The 17,849-nt window shown below is 47.9% G+C and overlaps 1 protein-coding gene across 2 annotated transcripts in view; it reads left to right on the plus strand.

The window, feature by feature from the left end:
- Window positions 1–17,849, plus strand: part of LOC144827366 (cytidine monophosphate-N-acetylneuraminic acid hydroxylase-like) — a 537,565-nt gene that overhangs the window by 346,910 nt on the left and 172,806 nt on the right. For both annotated transcript variants that reach the window (XM_078685708.1, XM_078685707.1), the window contains exon 10: window positions 12,898–13,041. In XM_078685708.1, the coding sequence (XP_078541834.1) occupies window positions 12,898–13,041 (144 nt within the window). The remainder of the gene's footprint in view (window positions 1–12,897; window positions 13,042–17,849) is intronic.

The raw sequence follows: 17,849 nt of genomic DNA on the forward strand, positions 1-17,849 counted from the left end.
GAGAGAGGGTGAAAGAAGTATGAGGCAGGTGCAGTGGAGAAAGTTAGTAGGTGAGGTGGAGAGAATGAGAGGACAGTGAGAAGGACAATGTTAGAGAAGGGTGATGCCAGCAGAGTGAAGTGGAGAGAGCAAGGAGAGGAGGAGAGGGAAAAAGTGAGACAAAGTTGACACGTGGAGAGAGGAGGGTGAGACAAATTGTGCAAAAGGAGGGTGAGGTGGTGAGAGGCCAGGATGAGGCACAAAAAGGGGAGGGTGGGAAGAAGAGATAGATGGTGTGAGGGAGAGAGACAAGGGTGAAGCAGAGGCACAGTGAAGGGAGAGGTAGAGCAGAGGTCAAGGAAGGGATAATAGTAAGATGTAAATTGAGAGAGAAGAGCAGTATAGTGTGGGTGAGGGGAGTGCAAGGTAGAGAGGGAGAAAGTATGGTGAGGTTGTAACTAAGAGAGGGTGGTGGGATGGGGAGAGACAGGAGGGAGGGGTGGATCGAGAGGGGAAAGTGAGGCATAGGAAGACAGTAAGGCAATGTGGAGCAACAGGAGAATGAGGCTGAGATAAAGGAGAGTGAGGAAGAGAAAAAGGAGAGTAAAGCACAGGGTGAAGCAGAGAGGAGGATGAGTTGGAGAGAGGAGAGTGATGTGGAGATAGAAAAGTGGTAGGCAGAAAGGGAGCAGGTGGAGAGGGAGGAAAGGTAGTCAGAGTGTGAGGAAATTGCACCTGAGAGGAAGGAAAATGTGAGGAAGTTTAGATGAATGGTAGAAGAGGGCAATGTGGAGAGGGAGAGGAGAGTGAGTTGGAGAGACAGAGGAGGGCAAAGAGGAATGCTAGAAAAAGGGAGTGAGGAAGGTAAGGAGGAGAGAGAGAGAGAAGTGTAAAGCAGAGAGAGAAAGGCGAGGTGGAGGGAGGAAAAGTGAGTTAGGAGATCAAACAGGCCAAACATGCCATAGACATAGCAGAAGCAATTTTGTCACACTGGCTAGATATGATACTCCTGACTAGAATGTAGTTAAATCACTCTTCCCATTCAAGGATGTTCTAGTATAATGAACTGCAACATAAAACATCTAGATCACCTTAATTTCCTGCTCTTATTAACCCCTTCCCTGTATATAATTGGTTCACCTGTAAGTACATGGGAGTCAAAATTATCATAGCAAGATCACTAGCAAAATTATACTCTATATACCACCCACCAGGGGAAAAGCAGATTTTCCTTGAACAAATAAGTGAAAGAATTACAGTACGCTCCTTGTTACCACCAAATACCATCTTGCTAGGGAACTTCAACCTCCACGGGAAAAACAGGGAAAACTTACAGGTGTCCACAATAAAAAAACTTCCTCCAAGACCAAACCTTTGTAAAGCTTGCACAGGCCTGACACACACCAAAGTGCCCATGCTGGATCTCATCATATCCAATCAAGAAGCTGTGAACATCAAATCCATTAACCTTATTGAATTCTCAGACCACCACCTTATCATATTCCTCCTCACATCACCTGTACTGACAGCTAAAGACCTTGGAGCCAAACACAATCACTGGATATGAGACACCAGACACCTGAATACAGATGATCTAACACTGTTGTGCCTGACGACCTGACGACCTTCAAGTGCAGTGTAAGACGTACACAAACTAACAGATCACTACAACTGGACAATGACAGGTATAATGGAGGAAGTAGTTACATTCTGCCTTAAAAAAACACAAAAACAAACTGCTCCACCCCTGGTACAACCAAAACTTAAATGAAGAAAGGAGGAGGCTCAGATTACCAGAGAGGTTGTGGAGACAAGAATTGTGCTCATTGCATCAAAGACAGCTAAGACAGCAAATACACTTCTACAAGAAGAGTGTATGGACTGCAAAAGCCTCATTCTTCCAATCTCATCTGGATAAAGCCAGAAAACAACCAGGGAAACTCTTTGAAATCTTCAAGCATACTGTTAAAAACAATTCCACAATGATCAGAAAGTATTCTAAAGAGAACTGTGAAGCATTCGCAAATGTTTTCAAACAGAAAATAAGAAAAATCAAAATTGACAGAGTGAGGTCACAGGAGATATAGTTAGACTTCTACTTCTCCTCAATGTGAACTAGGAATCACTGAGAGAGTTGAAACTATCAGCTACACCAAGCTGTCCGAAAATAAGGAACATGGTGTGAATTAAAAACCGCCAACGAATATCACGTCCTAATGGTTACAGTGCAGATGAAACCAACCTTGCACTTCCATGATCCAATCACACTGACAATTACAAATGACCTCAGTCATCTTTTGGTCCTCCACCCCCCCTGGACGAAGATTGTAAACTCATCATTAACCCAAGGCAATATCCCAGACTGCTTGAAGATTGGACTAGTGACACCTAACTGAAAAAAACAGGCACAGACCCAACAGGTTTAAATAATTTTCATCCAGTGTCAAGCATTCTCCTACTATTGGAAAAAGAGTACACAACCAACTCTGTCAGCACATTAGAGACTTCACCTTGCTTGACATGTACCTATCCAGCTTTAGACCAGGATACACCACAGAGACAGCCATTCTACACATCATAGACAATGCACACAAACTTCTTGTCTTGACCAAACCAACTCCTGCCTTCTCAGTCTATCCAATCTTGCTTCTACACTTAACACTAAGGTCAACTACAGCAGTTTTCTAGATGTTTTTGAATGCAGAGTGGGGCTGTCAGGAAACATACTAAAATGTTTCATATCATATTGTTGGACTTGGCCCTTTTTGCCAGGTCATCCCTAAACTTTTTGCCTTTCTCCCAGCCTTATTTCTAACATGATGTTAGTGGTTTTAGGACTCTGGGTACTTTAGCGCTGCTGTCCAGTGTAAAGTGCGTGCGCTCTCTGTGTTACATTTGGTGAGATTGGCCTGCCCTCCCATAGGAATGCATTGGGGGTTCCCTGATAAAAGTGTCAGTAGTAATTCCTGTGATGAGAGGATCAGTGTGGTCAAGTTTAGTATGGTTGGAATAGTAATAATAAATTCTGTGCAATGGTGTGCGCAGATTTATTATGACCATTTTAGAAATGCCACTTTTAGAAGTTGACATTTCTGTGTGCTATGTGTCTGCCTGCCTGATGTGAATTGCATGTCTGGCTTTTGAGGGACAGGGGCCGGGAGGTGTGTGTGGCTCCAGGAGGGGCAGGGTGAGTCAGCGCTATACTGAATAGGACATCTGCATTGGGAGTAGTGGGAAGAGTAATCCTTTAATTCTGAATAGGACTGTGCCCATCCTGTACAATGCTGGCTCCGCCCCCTGTGGTATGTCTGATCCCCTAGCCCCCACCTGACAAAGGGGAAGAAGATCTTGGAAAACAAAGTGCTCCAAATCCCCCTGAACCAGTTGCATCTGGTTCCCCCAAACCCTACACTGCAGACAAAGGGATGCCTAATATAAATATAGGGGATGTGACCCCATGATGCTGTGCTGTTCCTGACTTGCTGTGGGCTTGCTGCTGCTGGGGCCCAGGAGGAACCGCCATGGGGGCTTGCCTCCCTGCTGGAGGGCCCTACGTGCTGGCCTCCCTGGGCCCAGCTATGCCCCTGGAAGCTCCTAGCGCCCAGTGAGCGCTTTGTCTTTATTTTTCAGGAGAGAAAGGAGCTAGCCCTACTGCAGCGCGAGGCTGTGAGGGAATCCCGGCATGTGGGATTCCCCCCCGGCGCTCCTTATTGAAGCAGGATCCCACCCCGCATTTTATGCCTATGTTATTTGCAGGTGCCCACCCCGCTAATGCTTTAATTTTTTTGCGGGTGCCCACCCCGCTTATGCTTTTTTTTTTTATTGAGGGTACCCACCCCGCTCTTGGGAGGAATCACTGCCATGGACCGGTGCGACCAGGAAGCCAGGCGGCCTTGCCTGACTGTGGGCAGGGCTTATGATGCACATCCGGGAACAGGGAAAGGAAATCCCGCCCGCCGGTTACACGACCAGAGAAGAGGATGAAGGCAGGTGGGAGCCCACCCCGCCTCCGTGGGAGCTGCAGAGTGCGGCAAGATTTCCAGTGAGGCTCTCATGAGTGAGAGCCCCGCGTGTTGCTGCTCCGGTATTAGGAGACCGGGAGAAGAAGCTCCGAGAGCAGGGCCAATCCTCGCACACTGCCGGTGCCTGTCCCAGTCCCAGCAGAGAGCCCGGTGAGTGGAGATGGCTGGGGGAGGCTAGATCGAGGCGCAAGTGCCTGTGCCTATCTTCTGAGCGGCCCGCCTGACAGTGGACCGCTCCAACGTGGGCCACATTGTTTTAGGACCCCCGTGGGGTCCAGAGGGCCCAGGGGTGCCCTTGTCCTTTGTTTAGCGATTATCCCAGCTGCCCCATCGGAGAGTGGACAGCTGCATTAATGGGGGCAGATTTGTTTAGCAGAGGCTCAGAGCGGGGCCCCAGCCTGCCAGGGTCGCTTTGTGTATTCCCAGCTGCACTGCACCAGCGCGGGCAGCTGCCACATGGCCACAGTTGTTTAAAGAGTCCCGGTGGGGACCCTATCAGAGGGCACAGCGAGTGCCCAGGCCCACATTTTGCATCACAGCTGGACAGCAAATAGGGTCAGCTGCAAAGTTTAGGCTGACATTTCTTTGCGGGCACTTTTTAGTGAAACAGGAGTGAGGCACACTCCTCTGCCCCAGCGCTATTGCGCCCTTTTGATGTTGCTGCATTGACAGCCGCCCTGACATTATGGACATAGGGCATTTGAGGCCTCTGAGAAGGCCAGTTGGCCAGGGGGACAGTTAGGTTGATAGGGTGCCAGGCCCTGGTGTGATTTATATGGTGCGCAGGAAATGTGATTCATGTACTGTGATTTATGCACCCTGATTTATGCCTCTAATGTGGTCTATGTGTGAGGGTATTTGCATACAGTGTTTATGCATGTGAGGTTATTCTCTAATGTGATTTATGCCTCTAATGTGATTTATGACTATGGTCTAATGTGTTTAGGCTGATGAGGTTGGCGCAGAATATATTTCACTCCTAATGTGATACTGTGCATAATATGCTTTATGTTGCAGGATAATGCTGAGTACAGTGTTTGCCAGTAAGTACTGGTTGTGTTCGACGTTTATTATAAGTTCTACATTTACTATTTTCACTTTGTGATGGTTCTGACAGTGGCCCAATTGGCCCTGTCAGGTGTATATAATCCCCTTTAAATATTGCCCACTGCCAGTTGGCACAGTGTATATTGTGTGACTACTATTCTAATGTGTTTATGATAATACAAAGGCTATTTTTAGATATAACCTTGTGTGGAGTCCCTTTTGTGGTGTGCCTAGTATGTTGTTTCTTTGTGTGTTGCGCAAACGCTTTACACATTACCTCTGAAATAGGCCTGAATGCTCGTGCCAAGCTACCAAGGGGGTGAGCAGGGGTTATCTTCAGCGTGTAACTCCCTTGCCCTGACTAGTGTGGTGGTTTCTACCTGGCTTTGGCGCAAGCCTTAGCCAACCAGAAATCCCATTTCTAACACATATCTTCAAAATCGCTCAGAATGAATCCAATTGGGGAGGTCACTTTCTACCTCCCTGGTTAGGCTCGGAGTCCCTCAAGAATCGAATGTCTCCCCCACACTCTTCCTTCATCCTTTATGAATAATTGATAAATGAGTGAAAATAGAGGAAACTCAGTGAAAAACATCAATAAAAAGAACTACGCTCACTCAAGCTAATGTGTACTGTGCTTTCTTTAAGAAAATAATCAAGCAAAATATACCCATTGACGGGGGTGAATTCAAAATTTGGAAAGGAGGAACACATGCTCACAACCTTTTTCTTGCACATTTGATGAATGTGTCCCCAAGATAGAGAACAAATGAAACAGGAAATCACCATCTGAAAAATTGTACTTGCCAAACCTTAGACTGCAAAAAAGAAAATGTAAATCATTGGAATATAAATTTAGAATGACCAAAGAAAATGATGATAGGCTAATATATAAAGAAGAGCTAAACAAATATCACAAAGCCCTTAAACACGCTAAGAAGTCATATTTTGTAAAAAAGAATTGAAGCAAACAGTAAATCAAACAAAGAGCTATTTAAAATAGTGAAGGAACTGTGTAGGCCTACTGGCAGTCACAAGCATTGACCCCTTCGGCAGATAACTGTGGGAAAGTTAGCAACTTCTTCTTTGATAAAATAGCCCAAATCTACTCTGTATTCAAAAACCAACCAACATTAGAGGACACCAATTGGGAAGCTTCGGAACCACACCCCGAAGCACGTTCTCATTTAGGAAACGTTGTCCCTTTTTCAGAAGAACAAGTAGCGAAGGCAATGTCAGAGGTCAAATTGGGATCCTTGCTTGGCCCGTGCCCCATTTCATCTTTTCATGGTTAATACCAGTCCTATGCCCCTATGTAACATAAATTCTTAATCACTCGCTAGTTACTGCTGTGTTCCCAGAGTCATGGAAACAAGCTATTGTATTCCACTGGCAAAAAAAGCAGGCGAATTATTAATCAGTTTCCCAACTTCCTTATTTGTCAAAAGTTATGGAGAGGTTGATCAATAAGGAATTAGTTGACTATCTAGAGACTAATAATCTCCTGGATCCCTCACGGACAGGCTTTAAGGCTTTGAACAGTACCGAGGCGACTTTACTAGCAGTATTCAATAACATCAGATTACTGATGGGCCAGGGTAAAGCTGCCACCCTGATCCTTAAGGACTTGTTGACGGCTTTCGATACTATATCTCATGGCCTCCTGTTGAAGATCCTACATGAAAAAGGACTACACTCCAAAACTCTTCATTGGTTTAGTTCATTTTTACTCAGCAGTAATCAAAGAGTACAAATGGGCTCCTTTTCTTCCAACCCAAAAACAATTAAGTGTCCTGTTTCACAAGGAGCCTCTCTGAGCCCAACTCTTTTCAATGCCTATGTCTCTCCTTTGGCCATGATCAGTATGAAATGGGGATTTGATATCTGATCCTACGCGGATGATACCTAGGCATGATGCAAAGCTTTTCCCACTTTTAATACGTGCAGCACCGTGCAGCAGGCATGGAAAGTGGGAAAAGCACGGAGAAATAAATGCATTTCTCCTGTTAGTGTCTCCTTTGTAAATATGGTTTTGCATCAAAAGGCACAGGTGGTTGCATGGGAAGGCCCATGTACCACCCCTGTAACACCCCCTCTGCACAAAGTAACGCAAAGCAGTGCTTCAGGCTGCTTTGTGCTACTTGCAGGGTACTTTACAGTGCAAAACAAGTTTTGCGCTGGAAAGAAAATAGGAAAAAAATTAAATTGAGCTAGTTTGCGTCACTTTTGTGGCGCTAAACCAGCGCAAAAGTTATGAAAATCTCCCCCTTTGTGTCTGGCTGTTTAAGACCCAATTGATGATGTCTCATGTAACTAACTAAACACCTCTCAAACAGGCTCATGCTTTCTTGGTGCTGTGATGTCCCTTGGGATTAATGCGGCGCTCTACAAGTGTAATAAAATAAAACTCAACCCTCCTTTTTCAGCGGTCTGTGAAATTGGTGGTACTGTGTTGGGTGGTTGTTGGCACCTGATCTTTGCAACACCTGAAGACACTATTTGTAGAGGGCCGTTATCATTCCCTTTCTTCTGTGTCTGGCTACTTTGTTGGAGATCAATCAGCAGCGGCTGGCACAGGTAAGCGCGCTGGGGCTGTGAGGCGGTGGACCAGGGTGGGGCAAGGGTGGGAAATCGACAGATGATGGAATAGGTATAAATAAAAAAAAATAATAATACCTATTGTGTCGTCTGTCGGCTGCGCCCTGCCCCGCCCCACCGCGCTTACGTGTGCCGCCCACCGCTGAGTTCAATCACCTGTCTGAGCAGCTCCCTGTCCACTTTTATCTCCTTTCCTCTCTGCAAGGCACTATTGCACATTTTGCCTTCTTTGTGACAGCACAGTCATGCCTCCGCCACTTGCTTTGCTTTTTTTCTATTGGTAGGTATTTGATTTGGCTCACATAGTATGAATAGCCAGGGAGTGGGGGTTAACGAATGGGTGTTCAAGGGATATAATTGGGAGAAGGTTCTGAGGGTTGGTTCTACCCTCAGCACATCTTCTGAACTTCCACTAGCTTTGTATTTCCTTGCACCATTAACCTATGCCTGGTTGAGTCCTCTTTTGCCTTTATTTAGCGCTCTCGAAACGGGAGAGAACCTTGTGCAAATTACCAGAAGATCCATGCAAATTGCTTGGAGCTGCACTGGCAAGCTGAATTGGGGTGCATGATATTTCAGGTAGTATTGAGGGAACGAGGGTGTTGATGACAGCCCATCCTGCTTTCAGGTCTCTTTTAATTCCTAGACTTGTCCTCGATGGAACCTGGAGGAGACAGGGCTTTCAGGGTGATTAGTACAATGCCTCCTACTTTAAAATTCTTAAATAATTCACCGGAGAACTGTGATACCATGTAGGACGCCTCACTAGTTTTCTTGGGGGAGAGGTGCTCCTGTGTGGCTCGGATGGACACAATTTCACTGTCTTCCCATTACACAGTTCACACTGAACGACTGGATGGTCAGAATGTATGGTATCACTGACATAGGGGTCTGTCATGGTGCTTTTGAGATTGAAGTTCTCAGGGCATGATTTGAAGTTCAACCGAATTGTTACTCCGTCACAAACACACCTGCTATTGCGAGGGCTGAATTACTAGTGCCATTGGATATAATGCACTTGTAATGCGGCTGACAGGATGTCGGTCAAGTTTGAGGCAGAGTATCCCATCCGCTGTAAATCAGGCCTTAACTCTTTTCATTGGCTTGTCAGTAAAGGATGGAGCGTGTTAGCTCTCTCCTGCCTCCACTGTTCTGACTGGGGCCTTCTATGCTGCAATCTTCAAATAAAAGGGTTCCGGTTGAGACTATGATTTGGGGTGCTTTCTTGTGCCTTTGGCAATATCGTTGTAGGTTCTCGGGGAAAGGGTGGGGATTATGTCCCAAAACCCATTTTACTACTCCATAAAAAGTAGTGATAAGCTAATAACCATGTTCAGGCTACCTGTCAACACTTAATTGAATGATTGGACAGACCGAAAACTTAGATCATTCTCTGTATCATGCACCCATTTCTTGGTAAAGAGGTTACATTTTTCAGAGTGGTGCACAAGGAGTGGAAACGTGATCCCTCGAGCGGCATCCCTTTCTTCACAAGTTAGGCCTAGTCAGAGGTGACCATTTGTCCTAGACACATTTCTTAGGCAAGCACCATAACCCGTTGCGCAAACATACCCAGGGCCGGTGGACCGGCAGGCAGAGCAGCTGTAAGTAATATAGACTATGGGGAAAGTTTACAAACCCCTATTGCCACCACAGCATCACTTTTTAAGATGGTGTGGTGGTGATAGGGGCTTTTTGTCAATATTTACAAGGCAGCATTAAACCCCTTAACGTGGATTAACACTGCCTTGTAGATAAGGCACCCTTTCATGCTATACTTAGAGTGTAAGGGGTGGGAAATGGGTGTTGTGGTAGGCGTTACACTGCATCACCCATTGGTTTTGATGCTGCAATATATTAACAAGGGTGGCCTAAATATGGGGCATCTCCAAAATCAAGACCAGGGAAAACCTGGTCTTACCCTGGCGCAATGGTGAAATGTTTAATTTCTCCTTGTTTTTGCTGTTTCCATGTGTGCAGTGTTGTGCAGCACACATAGAAACAACAAAAGGCCAATGATTGTTAATGTGCAGGAAGGTGCCCCTTCCTACTCATTAGCAATCATTAAAAAAATTGTGTTTTGCAACTTCTTTGTGTGCTGCAATTATCAGTACACATAGAAATTACAAAGCACCATTTTAGATTGTTTATGTGCATGAAGGGACACCTTCTGGCACATAAACAATCATTTAAAATATTACGTTTTGCAACTTCTATGTGTGCTACCTTAAGTAGCACACATATAAATTACAAAATGCCAGTAAAAATTGTTTATGTGCATGAAGGGACACCTTCCTGTACATAAACAATCATTCCTACAATGCATGCACTCTTGCACTATGGTGCAAGGGTGCCTGCGTTGGTGCTAGGCAGATAATTAGTGCCAGCTTAAGGGAAAGCGCAGGGCTGCCCCATATCCTTGTAAATGCGGTTCAGCACTGCGTTTCAGAAGTGGCGGAGTGCCGCGTTAATCCGAGGAGGCTAATGCAGCGCTCTGCCATTTTCCTCGTAAATATGTCCCTACATCTTCAACCTACCAATGTTTTCAGGCCAGGAAGACCGATCACTTCCTATAGAACAGAAAGGCATTTCAACAGAGGTCTGCCTGCTCGCACTCCCTGAAACTATTGAAACAGTGCTCACCCGTCCAATGCCAATCTTCTACAGTGCCAGTTAAAGAAATGGTCACCTCCTAAACGACACCAGCGTTGGCTAATCATAATTACCTGCTTCTAAGCCCTCTCTTTGAGAGAATCACCTGCTCTGATCAAAGAGAGCAATGGTTGACAGGCCATTCAGGAATGGGAGATGCACAGCCTACATCTTAATTATTAAACCAGGAATATTGCCTGCCCTGAAGTCCTCAGGTTTGAATCACAACTACAACAACATGTAGGTTATATTTCCCTAGTACACATTGCCCTCTGACCCAGCAATGTTTACAGCACCTCCGGCTCCCATTGCTCCTTCTTTCCCTTATCTCTCTCTCTCTCAAATCTATTCTCTTTTGCTTTCTTCTTTCATGCGTTTGCCATCCTCTCACTTCTATGCCATTTTACGGTCTTTCTTCTTCTTTTCTAGTCTCTAATGCTCTCCTTTCCTATCTACCCTTAATTCTTGCATTCTTGCATTTTGAACGTCCTATATTCTCCTTCACCTCTCTCTCCCTTCTTCTCTACTCTCACCTCCCTTCCATCCACCTTTCTTTTTCTTCCTATTCTCGCTCCCATTTCATATTTTCCTCTCTTCTGCAATCTTCCCTCCTACTTCTCTACTCCCTTTTCTACTGTTTTGTCCTCTTTACTCTTCCTTTCTACCTCTCAACCCTTTCGGTCTTTATGATCTGCCTTCCTACAAATCTAATCTCCCTTCGTCTCTTCCTCATTAACTACCTTTTTTCAATCTTTATGTTTCCTTCCAGCCTTTCTATTGCGCCCTACTTCCCTACCCTTCCTTTCTACACCCTCTCTGCCGTCCTCTACTCTCCTTCATTCTTGTTTACTCTTTACTTTTCATATAGGGGAGTGGGATGCACATCAAAGTTCATAATTGTATTTAATCACAGTTGTTCGTTAAGTGCGTGCAAACTGGTGTAGTGCCATGCCCAATAGGCACTATAATTGACAACAAAAAGAAACTGGGGCGTCATTACACCCTAACCAATTGCACAGCTGGATTACGCTACTTTGGCGATAATATTCCTTCATGATAATCCTTGTAGTCCTTGTTTTTCATCCTGTTCATTCATAAATTTTATAAACTTTCCTTCTACCACTTTCTGGGTCCACACACAGAGTGTTAAATACCATTTTCGTATTTTCTAATGTTCCCACTGTGTCCGTCCGGACCTCTTGAAAGAACACGGCTGAAGCAAAGATTCATCTCGGACAGCATTTTATTCAATAAAAACCCAATGCATTTCGGGCCAAACGCCCTTCGTCTGGGGTCACTATAAATAATAAATACAATCATCAATTAATATATTAGCTGTGGTTTGACTACAGAAGTGCATATTAAATTAACAAACAAGTTACCATACTGCATTATGCACAGTGTGGTAATAGATGCTCTGCAAAAAAGAGGAATTGCTTACACATAAAATGCTTGAGACATAAATAATGCAGAATGGTAACTTGTTTGTTAATTTAATATGCACTTCTGTAGTAAAACCACAGCTAATATATTAATTGATGATTGTTTTTATTATTTATAGTGACCCCAGACGAAGGGCGTTTGTCTTAACATCTACAGGTACAGAAATAATTTGTGGCCACAGTTTGTGCTAGCCTCTGCTGGGGCAGAAGTGAGTGGTGGGTCCAGTTTGTCTTAACATCTACAGGTACAGAAGTAATCTTTTGCCACAAATTGTGCTAGCCTCTGCGGGGGCAGGAGTGAGTGGTGGGTCCAGTTTGTCTTAACATCTACAGGTACAGAAGTAATCTGTGGCCACAATTTGTGCTAGCCTCTGCGGGGGCAGAAGTGAGTGGTGGGCACAGTTTGTCTCAACATCTACATTTACAGAAGTAATTTGTGGCCACAATTTGTGCTATTCTCAGCGGGGGCAGGAATGAGTGGTGGGCTAAGTTTGTCTTAACATCTACAGTACAGGAGTAATTTGTGGCCACAATTTGTGCTAGCCTCTTTGGGGACAGAAATGTCAGGTGGCCCCAGTTTGTCTTAATGCCTACAGGTACAGAAGTAATTTGCAGCAACAATTTGTGCTAGCCTCTGCGGGGGCAGAAGTGAGTGATGGGCCCAGTTTGTTTTAACATCTACAGGTACAGAAGTAAGTTGTGGGCACAATTTGTGCTAGCCTCTGCGGGGGCAGAAGTGAGTGATGAGCCCAGTTTGTTTTAACATCTACAGGTACAGGAGTAATTTGTGGACACAATTTGTCCTAGCCTCTGCGGGGGCAGAAGTGAGTGATGGGCCCAGTTTGTTTTAACATCTACAGGTACAGAAGTAAGTTGTGGACACAATTTGTGCTAGCCTCTGTGGGTACAGAAGCATGTTGTGGGCCTAATTTGTCTGAACACCTACAGGTACAGAAGTAATTTGTGGCCACAATTGGTGCTAGCCTCTGTGGGGACTGAAGCATGTTGTGGGCCTTATCTAATCTCTTGCAAAAACTGCTTGGAAAAAGTGCATTGTGGGCTCGTTCTTTCCCAGATTCTTTTGGGACAAAAGTGTCTCAGCAACAATTAGTTGCATTGTAATCATAGACATCTTACATCTTTCTCTACATTTCTAGGTATATTAAGGACACTAATCTTAAGAATGATCCTCATGAGCTCAACAAACTGATTAGAAAAAAAACAAGTGACGTATTCACATGGACTCCAAAACCTGGTGCTACTTTGGATCTTGCAAGAATACTGAAGGATCCCACAGACAGGTAATGTGTGCGTAGTGGGTTGGAATGTTAGATGTAGTTAATGCTTATTTTAATGCAGTCTGTAAACCACCTAGATCTTATGTTTACATATAGAAGGTTTGAAACAGTGCTTCGTTTCCAACCAAAATAGATCTTGGCAGCTTTGATGAGCACAGTGATGAAATGATCACTTACAAGACAGTTGTATGTTTATATGCAAGGACATGGCTTCAATAAAGCCATTGAGGTTGTTTGCAAGTGAAGGTAAGGCCTAACAATAATACTGTCACTATAACCCCTACTATTACTGATGATCAATCAATCAATCAAATAATCAGAGCATTTGTATAGCGCACTACTCACCCGGAGGGTCTCAAGGCGCTGGGGGGGGGGGGGTCCGCTACTGCTCGAATAGCCAGGTCTTGAGCTGCTTCCTGAAGGCGAGGTGGTCCTGGGTCAGGCGGAGGTGGGTCGGAAGGGAGTTCCAAGTCTTGGCGGCCAGGTAGGAGAAGGACCTTCCTCCTGTGGTGGCTCTTCGGATGCGGGGGACGGCGGCGAGGGCGTGGCTGGTCGATCGAAGCTGGCGCGTGGGAGCGTAGAAGTTGAGGCGGCTGTTGAGGTATCCTGGTCCTTGGTTGTGTAGGGCTTTGTGTGCGTGGGTGAGGAGCCGGAAGGTGATTCTCTTGTTGACCGGGAGCCAGTGCAGGTCTCTCAGGTGTCCGGAGATGTGGCTTCCGCGGGGGATGTCCAGGATGAGTCGTGCTGAGGTGTTCTGGATCCGCTGGAGTCTCTTCTGGAGTTTGGCGGTGGTTCCAGCGTAGAGGGAGTTGCCGTAGTCCAGACGGCTGGTAACGAGGGCCTGGGTGACCGTCTTCCTGGTCTCGGTGGGGATCCATCGGAAGATCTTGCGTAGCATTCGCAGGATGTGGAAGCACGACGAGGAGACGGCGTTGACTTGTCTGGTCATGGAGAGGGAGGAGTCCAGGATGAAGCCCAGGTTGCGTGCGTGGTCAGTTGGTTTGGGTGCGCTGCCCAGGGCGGGGGGCCACCAGGAGTCGTCCCAGGCGGAGGGTGAGGATCCCAGGATGAGGACTTCCGTCTTGTCTGAGTTCAGTTTCAGGCGGCTGTTCGACATCCATTTGGCTACTTCTGTCATCCCTTCGTGCAGGTTGGCTCTGGCGGTGGCGGGGTCGTTAGTGAGGGAGAGGATCAGCTGGGTGTCGTCGGCGTAGGAGATGATGTTCAGGTTGTGCTGGCGTGCGATGGCTGCGAGGGGGCTCATGTAGACGTTGAAGAGAGTTGGGCTGAGCGAGGAGCCTTGAGGAACGCCGCAGATGACTTCGGTGGCCTCGGATCTGAACGGGGGGAGGCGGACTCTCTGTGTCCTTCCGGTGAGGAAGGAGGTGATCCACTCCAGTGCCTTCTCCTGGATTCCGACGTTGCTGAGGCGCTGCACTAGGGTGCGGTGGCAGACAGTGTCGAAGGCCGCGGAGAGGTCCAGGAGGATGAGGGCCGCTGTTTCTCCGTTGTCGAGCAGGGCTCGGATGTCGTCTGTGGCTGCGATCAGGGCGGTCTCGGTGCTGTGGTTGGCCCGGAAGCCAGACTGCGAGAGGTCGAGGGATCCGTTCGTCTCGAGGAAGGCGGCCAGTTGCTTGTTGACGGTCTTCTCGATGACTTTGGCCGGAAACGGGAGCAGCGAGATGGGGCGGTAGTTCTTGAGGTCGGTGGGGTCTGCTGATGGTTTCTTGAGTAGAGCGCTGAGTTCGGCGTGCTTCCAGCTCTCCGGGAAGGTGGCGATGTCGAAGGAGGTGTTGATGATGTCCCGCAGGTGGGGTGCGATGACAGCGTCGGCCTTGTTGAAGACGTGGTGAGGGCAGGGGTCTGTCGGAGATCCGGAGTGGATGGAGTTCATCGTGCGGATGGTGTCTTCGGTGCTGATCGGGGTCCAGGCGCGGAGGGTGGTGGTGGGGGGCGGTGGTTCGGTCGTGGCGTGCGTTGGTTGAGTGCTGAAGCTGTTGTGTATGTCCGCGATCTTGTTGTGGAAGTAGGAGGCGAGGGAGTTGCAGAGGTCTTGCGAAGGGGTGATGTCGTTGTTTCCAGCGTTGGGGTTGGAGAGCTCTTTCACGATGTTGAAGAGTTCCTTGCTGTTGTGTGCGTTGTTGTCCAGTCGTTCCTTGAATGCGGTTTTCTTGGTGGCGCGGATCAGCTGGTGGTGTTTTCGGGTGGCGAGCTTGAGGGCAGTCATGTTGTCTGGTGTTGGGTCTGTGCGCCAGGTTTTCTCGAGGGCTCTGCAGTTCTTCTTGGAGCTCTTGAGTTCGTCGTTAAACCATGGGGCTTTCTTGCTGCCGGGTCTGCTCGGCGGGGTCTTCAGCGGGGCGAGTTCGTCTGTGCAGTCGCTGATCCATTTCGTGAGGTTGGTGGCTGCTTGACTGGGGTTCGTTGTGCTGGTGGGAGGGTTCTTGCTCAAGGACGTAGTGAGCTGGTCTGCCGTGATCTTGTTCCAGCTTCTGCGGGGAGCCTGTTGCTGGTGATGGTGGAGCGTGGTCCTTCTGAAGCTGAAGTGGACGCAGCTGTGGTCCGTCCATTGGAGTCCCGTGGTGTGGCTGAAGGCGATGTCCTTGCTGGAGGAGAAGACGGGGTCGAGAGTGTGTCCGGCGTAGTGGGTGGGGGTGGTCACCAGCTGCTTGAGTCCCAGGTTTGCGAGGTTTTCCAGCAGGGTGGTGGTGTTGCGGTCGTCGTTGTTCTCCAGGTGGAAGTTGAGGTCCCCGAGGAGGATGTAGTCGGCTGAGGGGAGGGCGAGCGGGCTGATGAAGTCGGCGATGTCCTCGCTGAATTGTGTTCGTGGTCCCGGGGGTCTGTAGATGAGGGTGCCTCTGAGGGTGGTCTTGGGGTTGACGTGGATCTGGAAGTGCAGGTGTTCGGCGGGTGCGATGGTGTCGTCGGTGTTGGTCGTGATGCGGATGGTGTTCCTGTGGATGATGGCGATGCCTCCTCCTGTCTGGTTGACGCGGTCTCTCCGGATGATCTTGTAGCCGTCCGGGATGGCGATGGCGATGTCGGGCGCTGAGGAGGCGTTCATCCAGGTTTCCGTGAGGAAGGCGACGTCTGGGTCTGTGGTGTCGAGCAGGTTCCAGAGCTCGACGGCGTGTCTGTGGACGGAGCGGGTGTTGAGCAGGATGCACTTCAGGTGGTTGCTGCTGGTGTTCTGCTTGGTGGGCGCTGGTGCAGTGCAGGTCCGGATGCAGGAGAACTTGCAGGACTGGCAGATGAAGGGTCCGTGGGTGCGTCTCGGGGTGGCTCGGTAGCATCCAGGAGTTCGGCCGGCGTTGAGTGCGTTGAGGGTGGCGGCGTCGTACGTCCGGCGGGTGGACTGGGGTCTGCGGGGGCCAGGGGTCCCGGCGCTGGGCGCGGTCCAGGCGCGGACGGGCGTAGACGGGCTTACCTTTGGCGCACCTTCGGCGCTCAATCGGTGCTCCCGCTGCGCGCGTCCGCTGCGCGGTCGCTCTGGGGGCGTCATAAGTAGGAGCCGGGTGGGCGGGTCAGCTGGGTGGCGGGAGCGGGGCGGCCAATAGGCTGGTGGTGGGCGGGGCCGCAGGGGGGCAGCGGCGGGAACCTCTGGGCGTCCGGCGGCGGCGGCGGGTCTGTCCCTGGTCAAGCGTGGGAGGCAGGGGGAGATCCGGGCGGCCCAGCGGCGGCTGGGTCGTCCTAGCAGCAGGCAGTAGTCAGGCAGCGGCAGGCGTGGGAGGCGAGGGGGTGACCCGGCCTGGTAAAGGCGCAGTGATAAGTATATTGTTAATACTACTACTAGAACTAATAATAATAATAACAATAAAGCGCACCGCACTAAACTAATAGTACAGTAACACATACATTTAATTTAAAGACAAGCTACTGAGGGGCATTTTTACAAGGGACTGGCGGAGCGTGGCGTTAAGCACAAAATGCAAACACCACCCTCTGCCATTCTGAAGATGCAGGGATGCGCCGTATTTACAAAGATAGGGCACATCCCTGTGTTTTCCTTAGCGCTGGCTCTAAATTAAACTGCCTGGTGCCAACTCAGGCACCCTTGCACCATACTGCAAGAGAGCCTGCGTTGAGGGAATTATTGTGTATGTGCAGGAACGTGTCCCTTCTTGCACATGAACAATCACAATTGGCGATTTGTAACTCGAGTGTGGGCTGCATTGTGCAGTACACATAGAATTTGAGAATCATAATTGTTTTAATGATTGTTTATGTGCAGGAAGGTGTCCATACCTGCACATAAACAATCATTCATGGCGTTTTGCTGTTTCTATGTGTGCTGCACAATGCAGCACACATAGAACCACGAAAAACACCAAAAACGAGGAGAAATAAAGCATTTCTCCTCCTTTCGCCATGTTAAGACCAGGTTTTTCCCGGTCTTAATTTGGGTGCTGCCTCCTATTTACACCACCCTTGTAAAGAGGGGGCAAAATCAAAATCAATGGGTGTTGCAACGGAACGCCCACCGCAACACCAATTGCCCACCTAAGTGTAGCGTGAAAGGGAGTCTTATTTACAAGGTGGTTTTAAGCCACGTTAATTAGGCTTAACACTGCTTTGTAAATAAGGCTAAACCCCTATCGCCACAGGAAGGTTGTGAAAAGCGACGTTTCTATGGTGATAGGGGCTTGTAAATATGCCCCTTAATTTTTTAACATTTTTATTGCGATTTTCACTTTTTTCATTTAGGTCGAAGCGATCTTGATGAATCATTACATTTTGTTCTTTGGTTACAGCATTTAGAAATTCATGAAAAGTTGTGACTAATTAACTATCAAAACTCAAACCGAGACCTCTTT

The sequence above is a fragment of the Lissotriton helveticus genome, chromosome 4_1 (assembly GCF_964261635.1).
Source record: "Lissotriton helveticus chromosome 4_1, aLisHel1.1, whole genome shotgun sequence".
Classification (NCBI taxonomy): domain Eukaryota; kingdom Metazoa; phylum Chordata; class Amphibia; order Caudata; family Salamandridae; genus Lissotriton; species Lissotriton helveticus.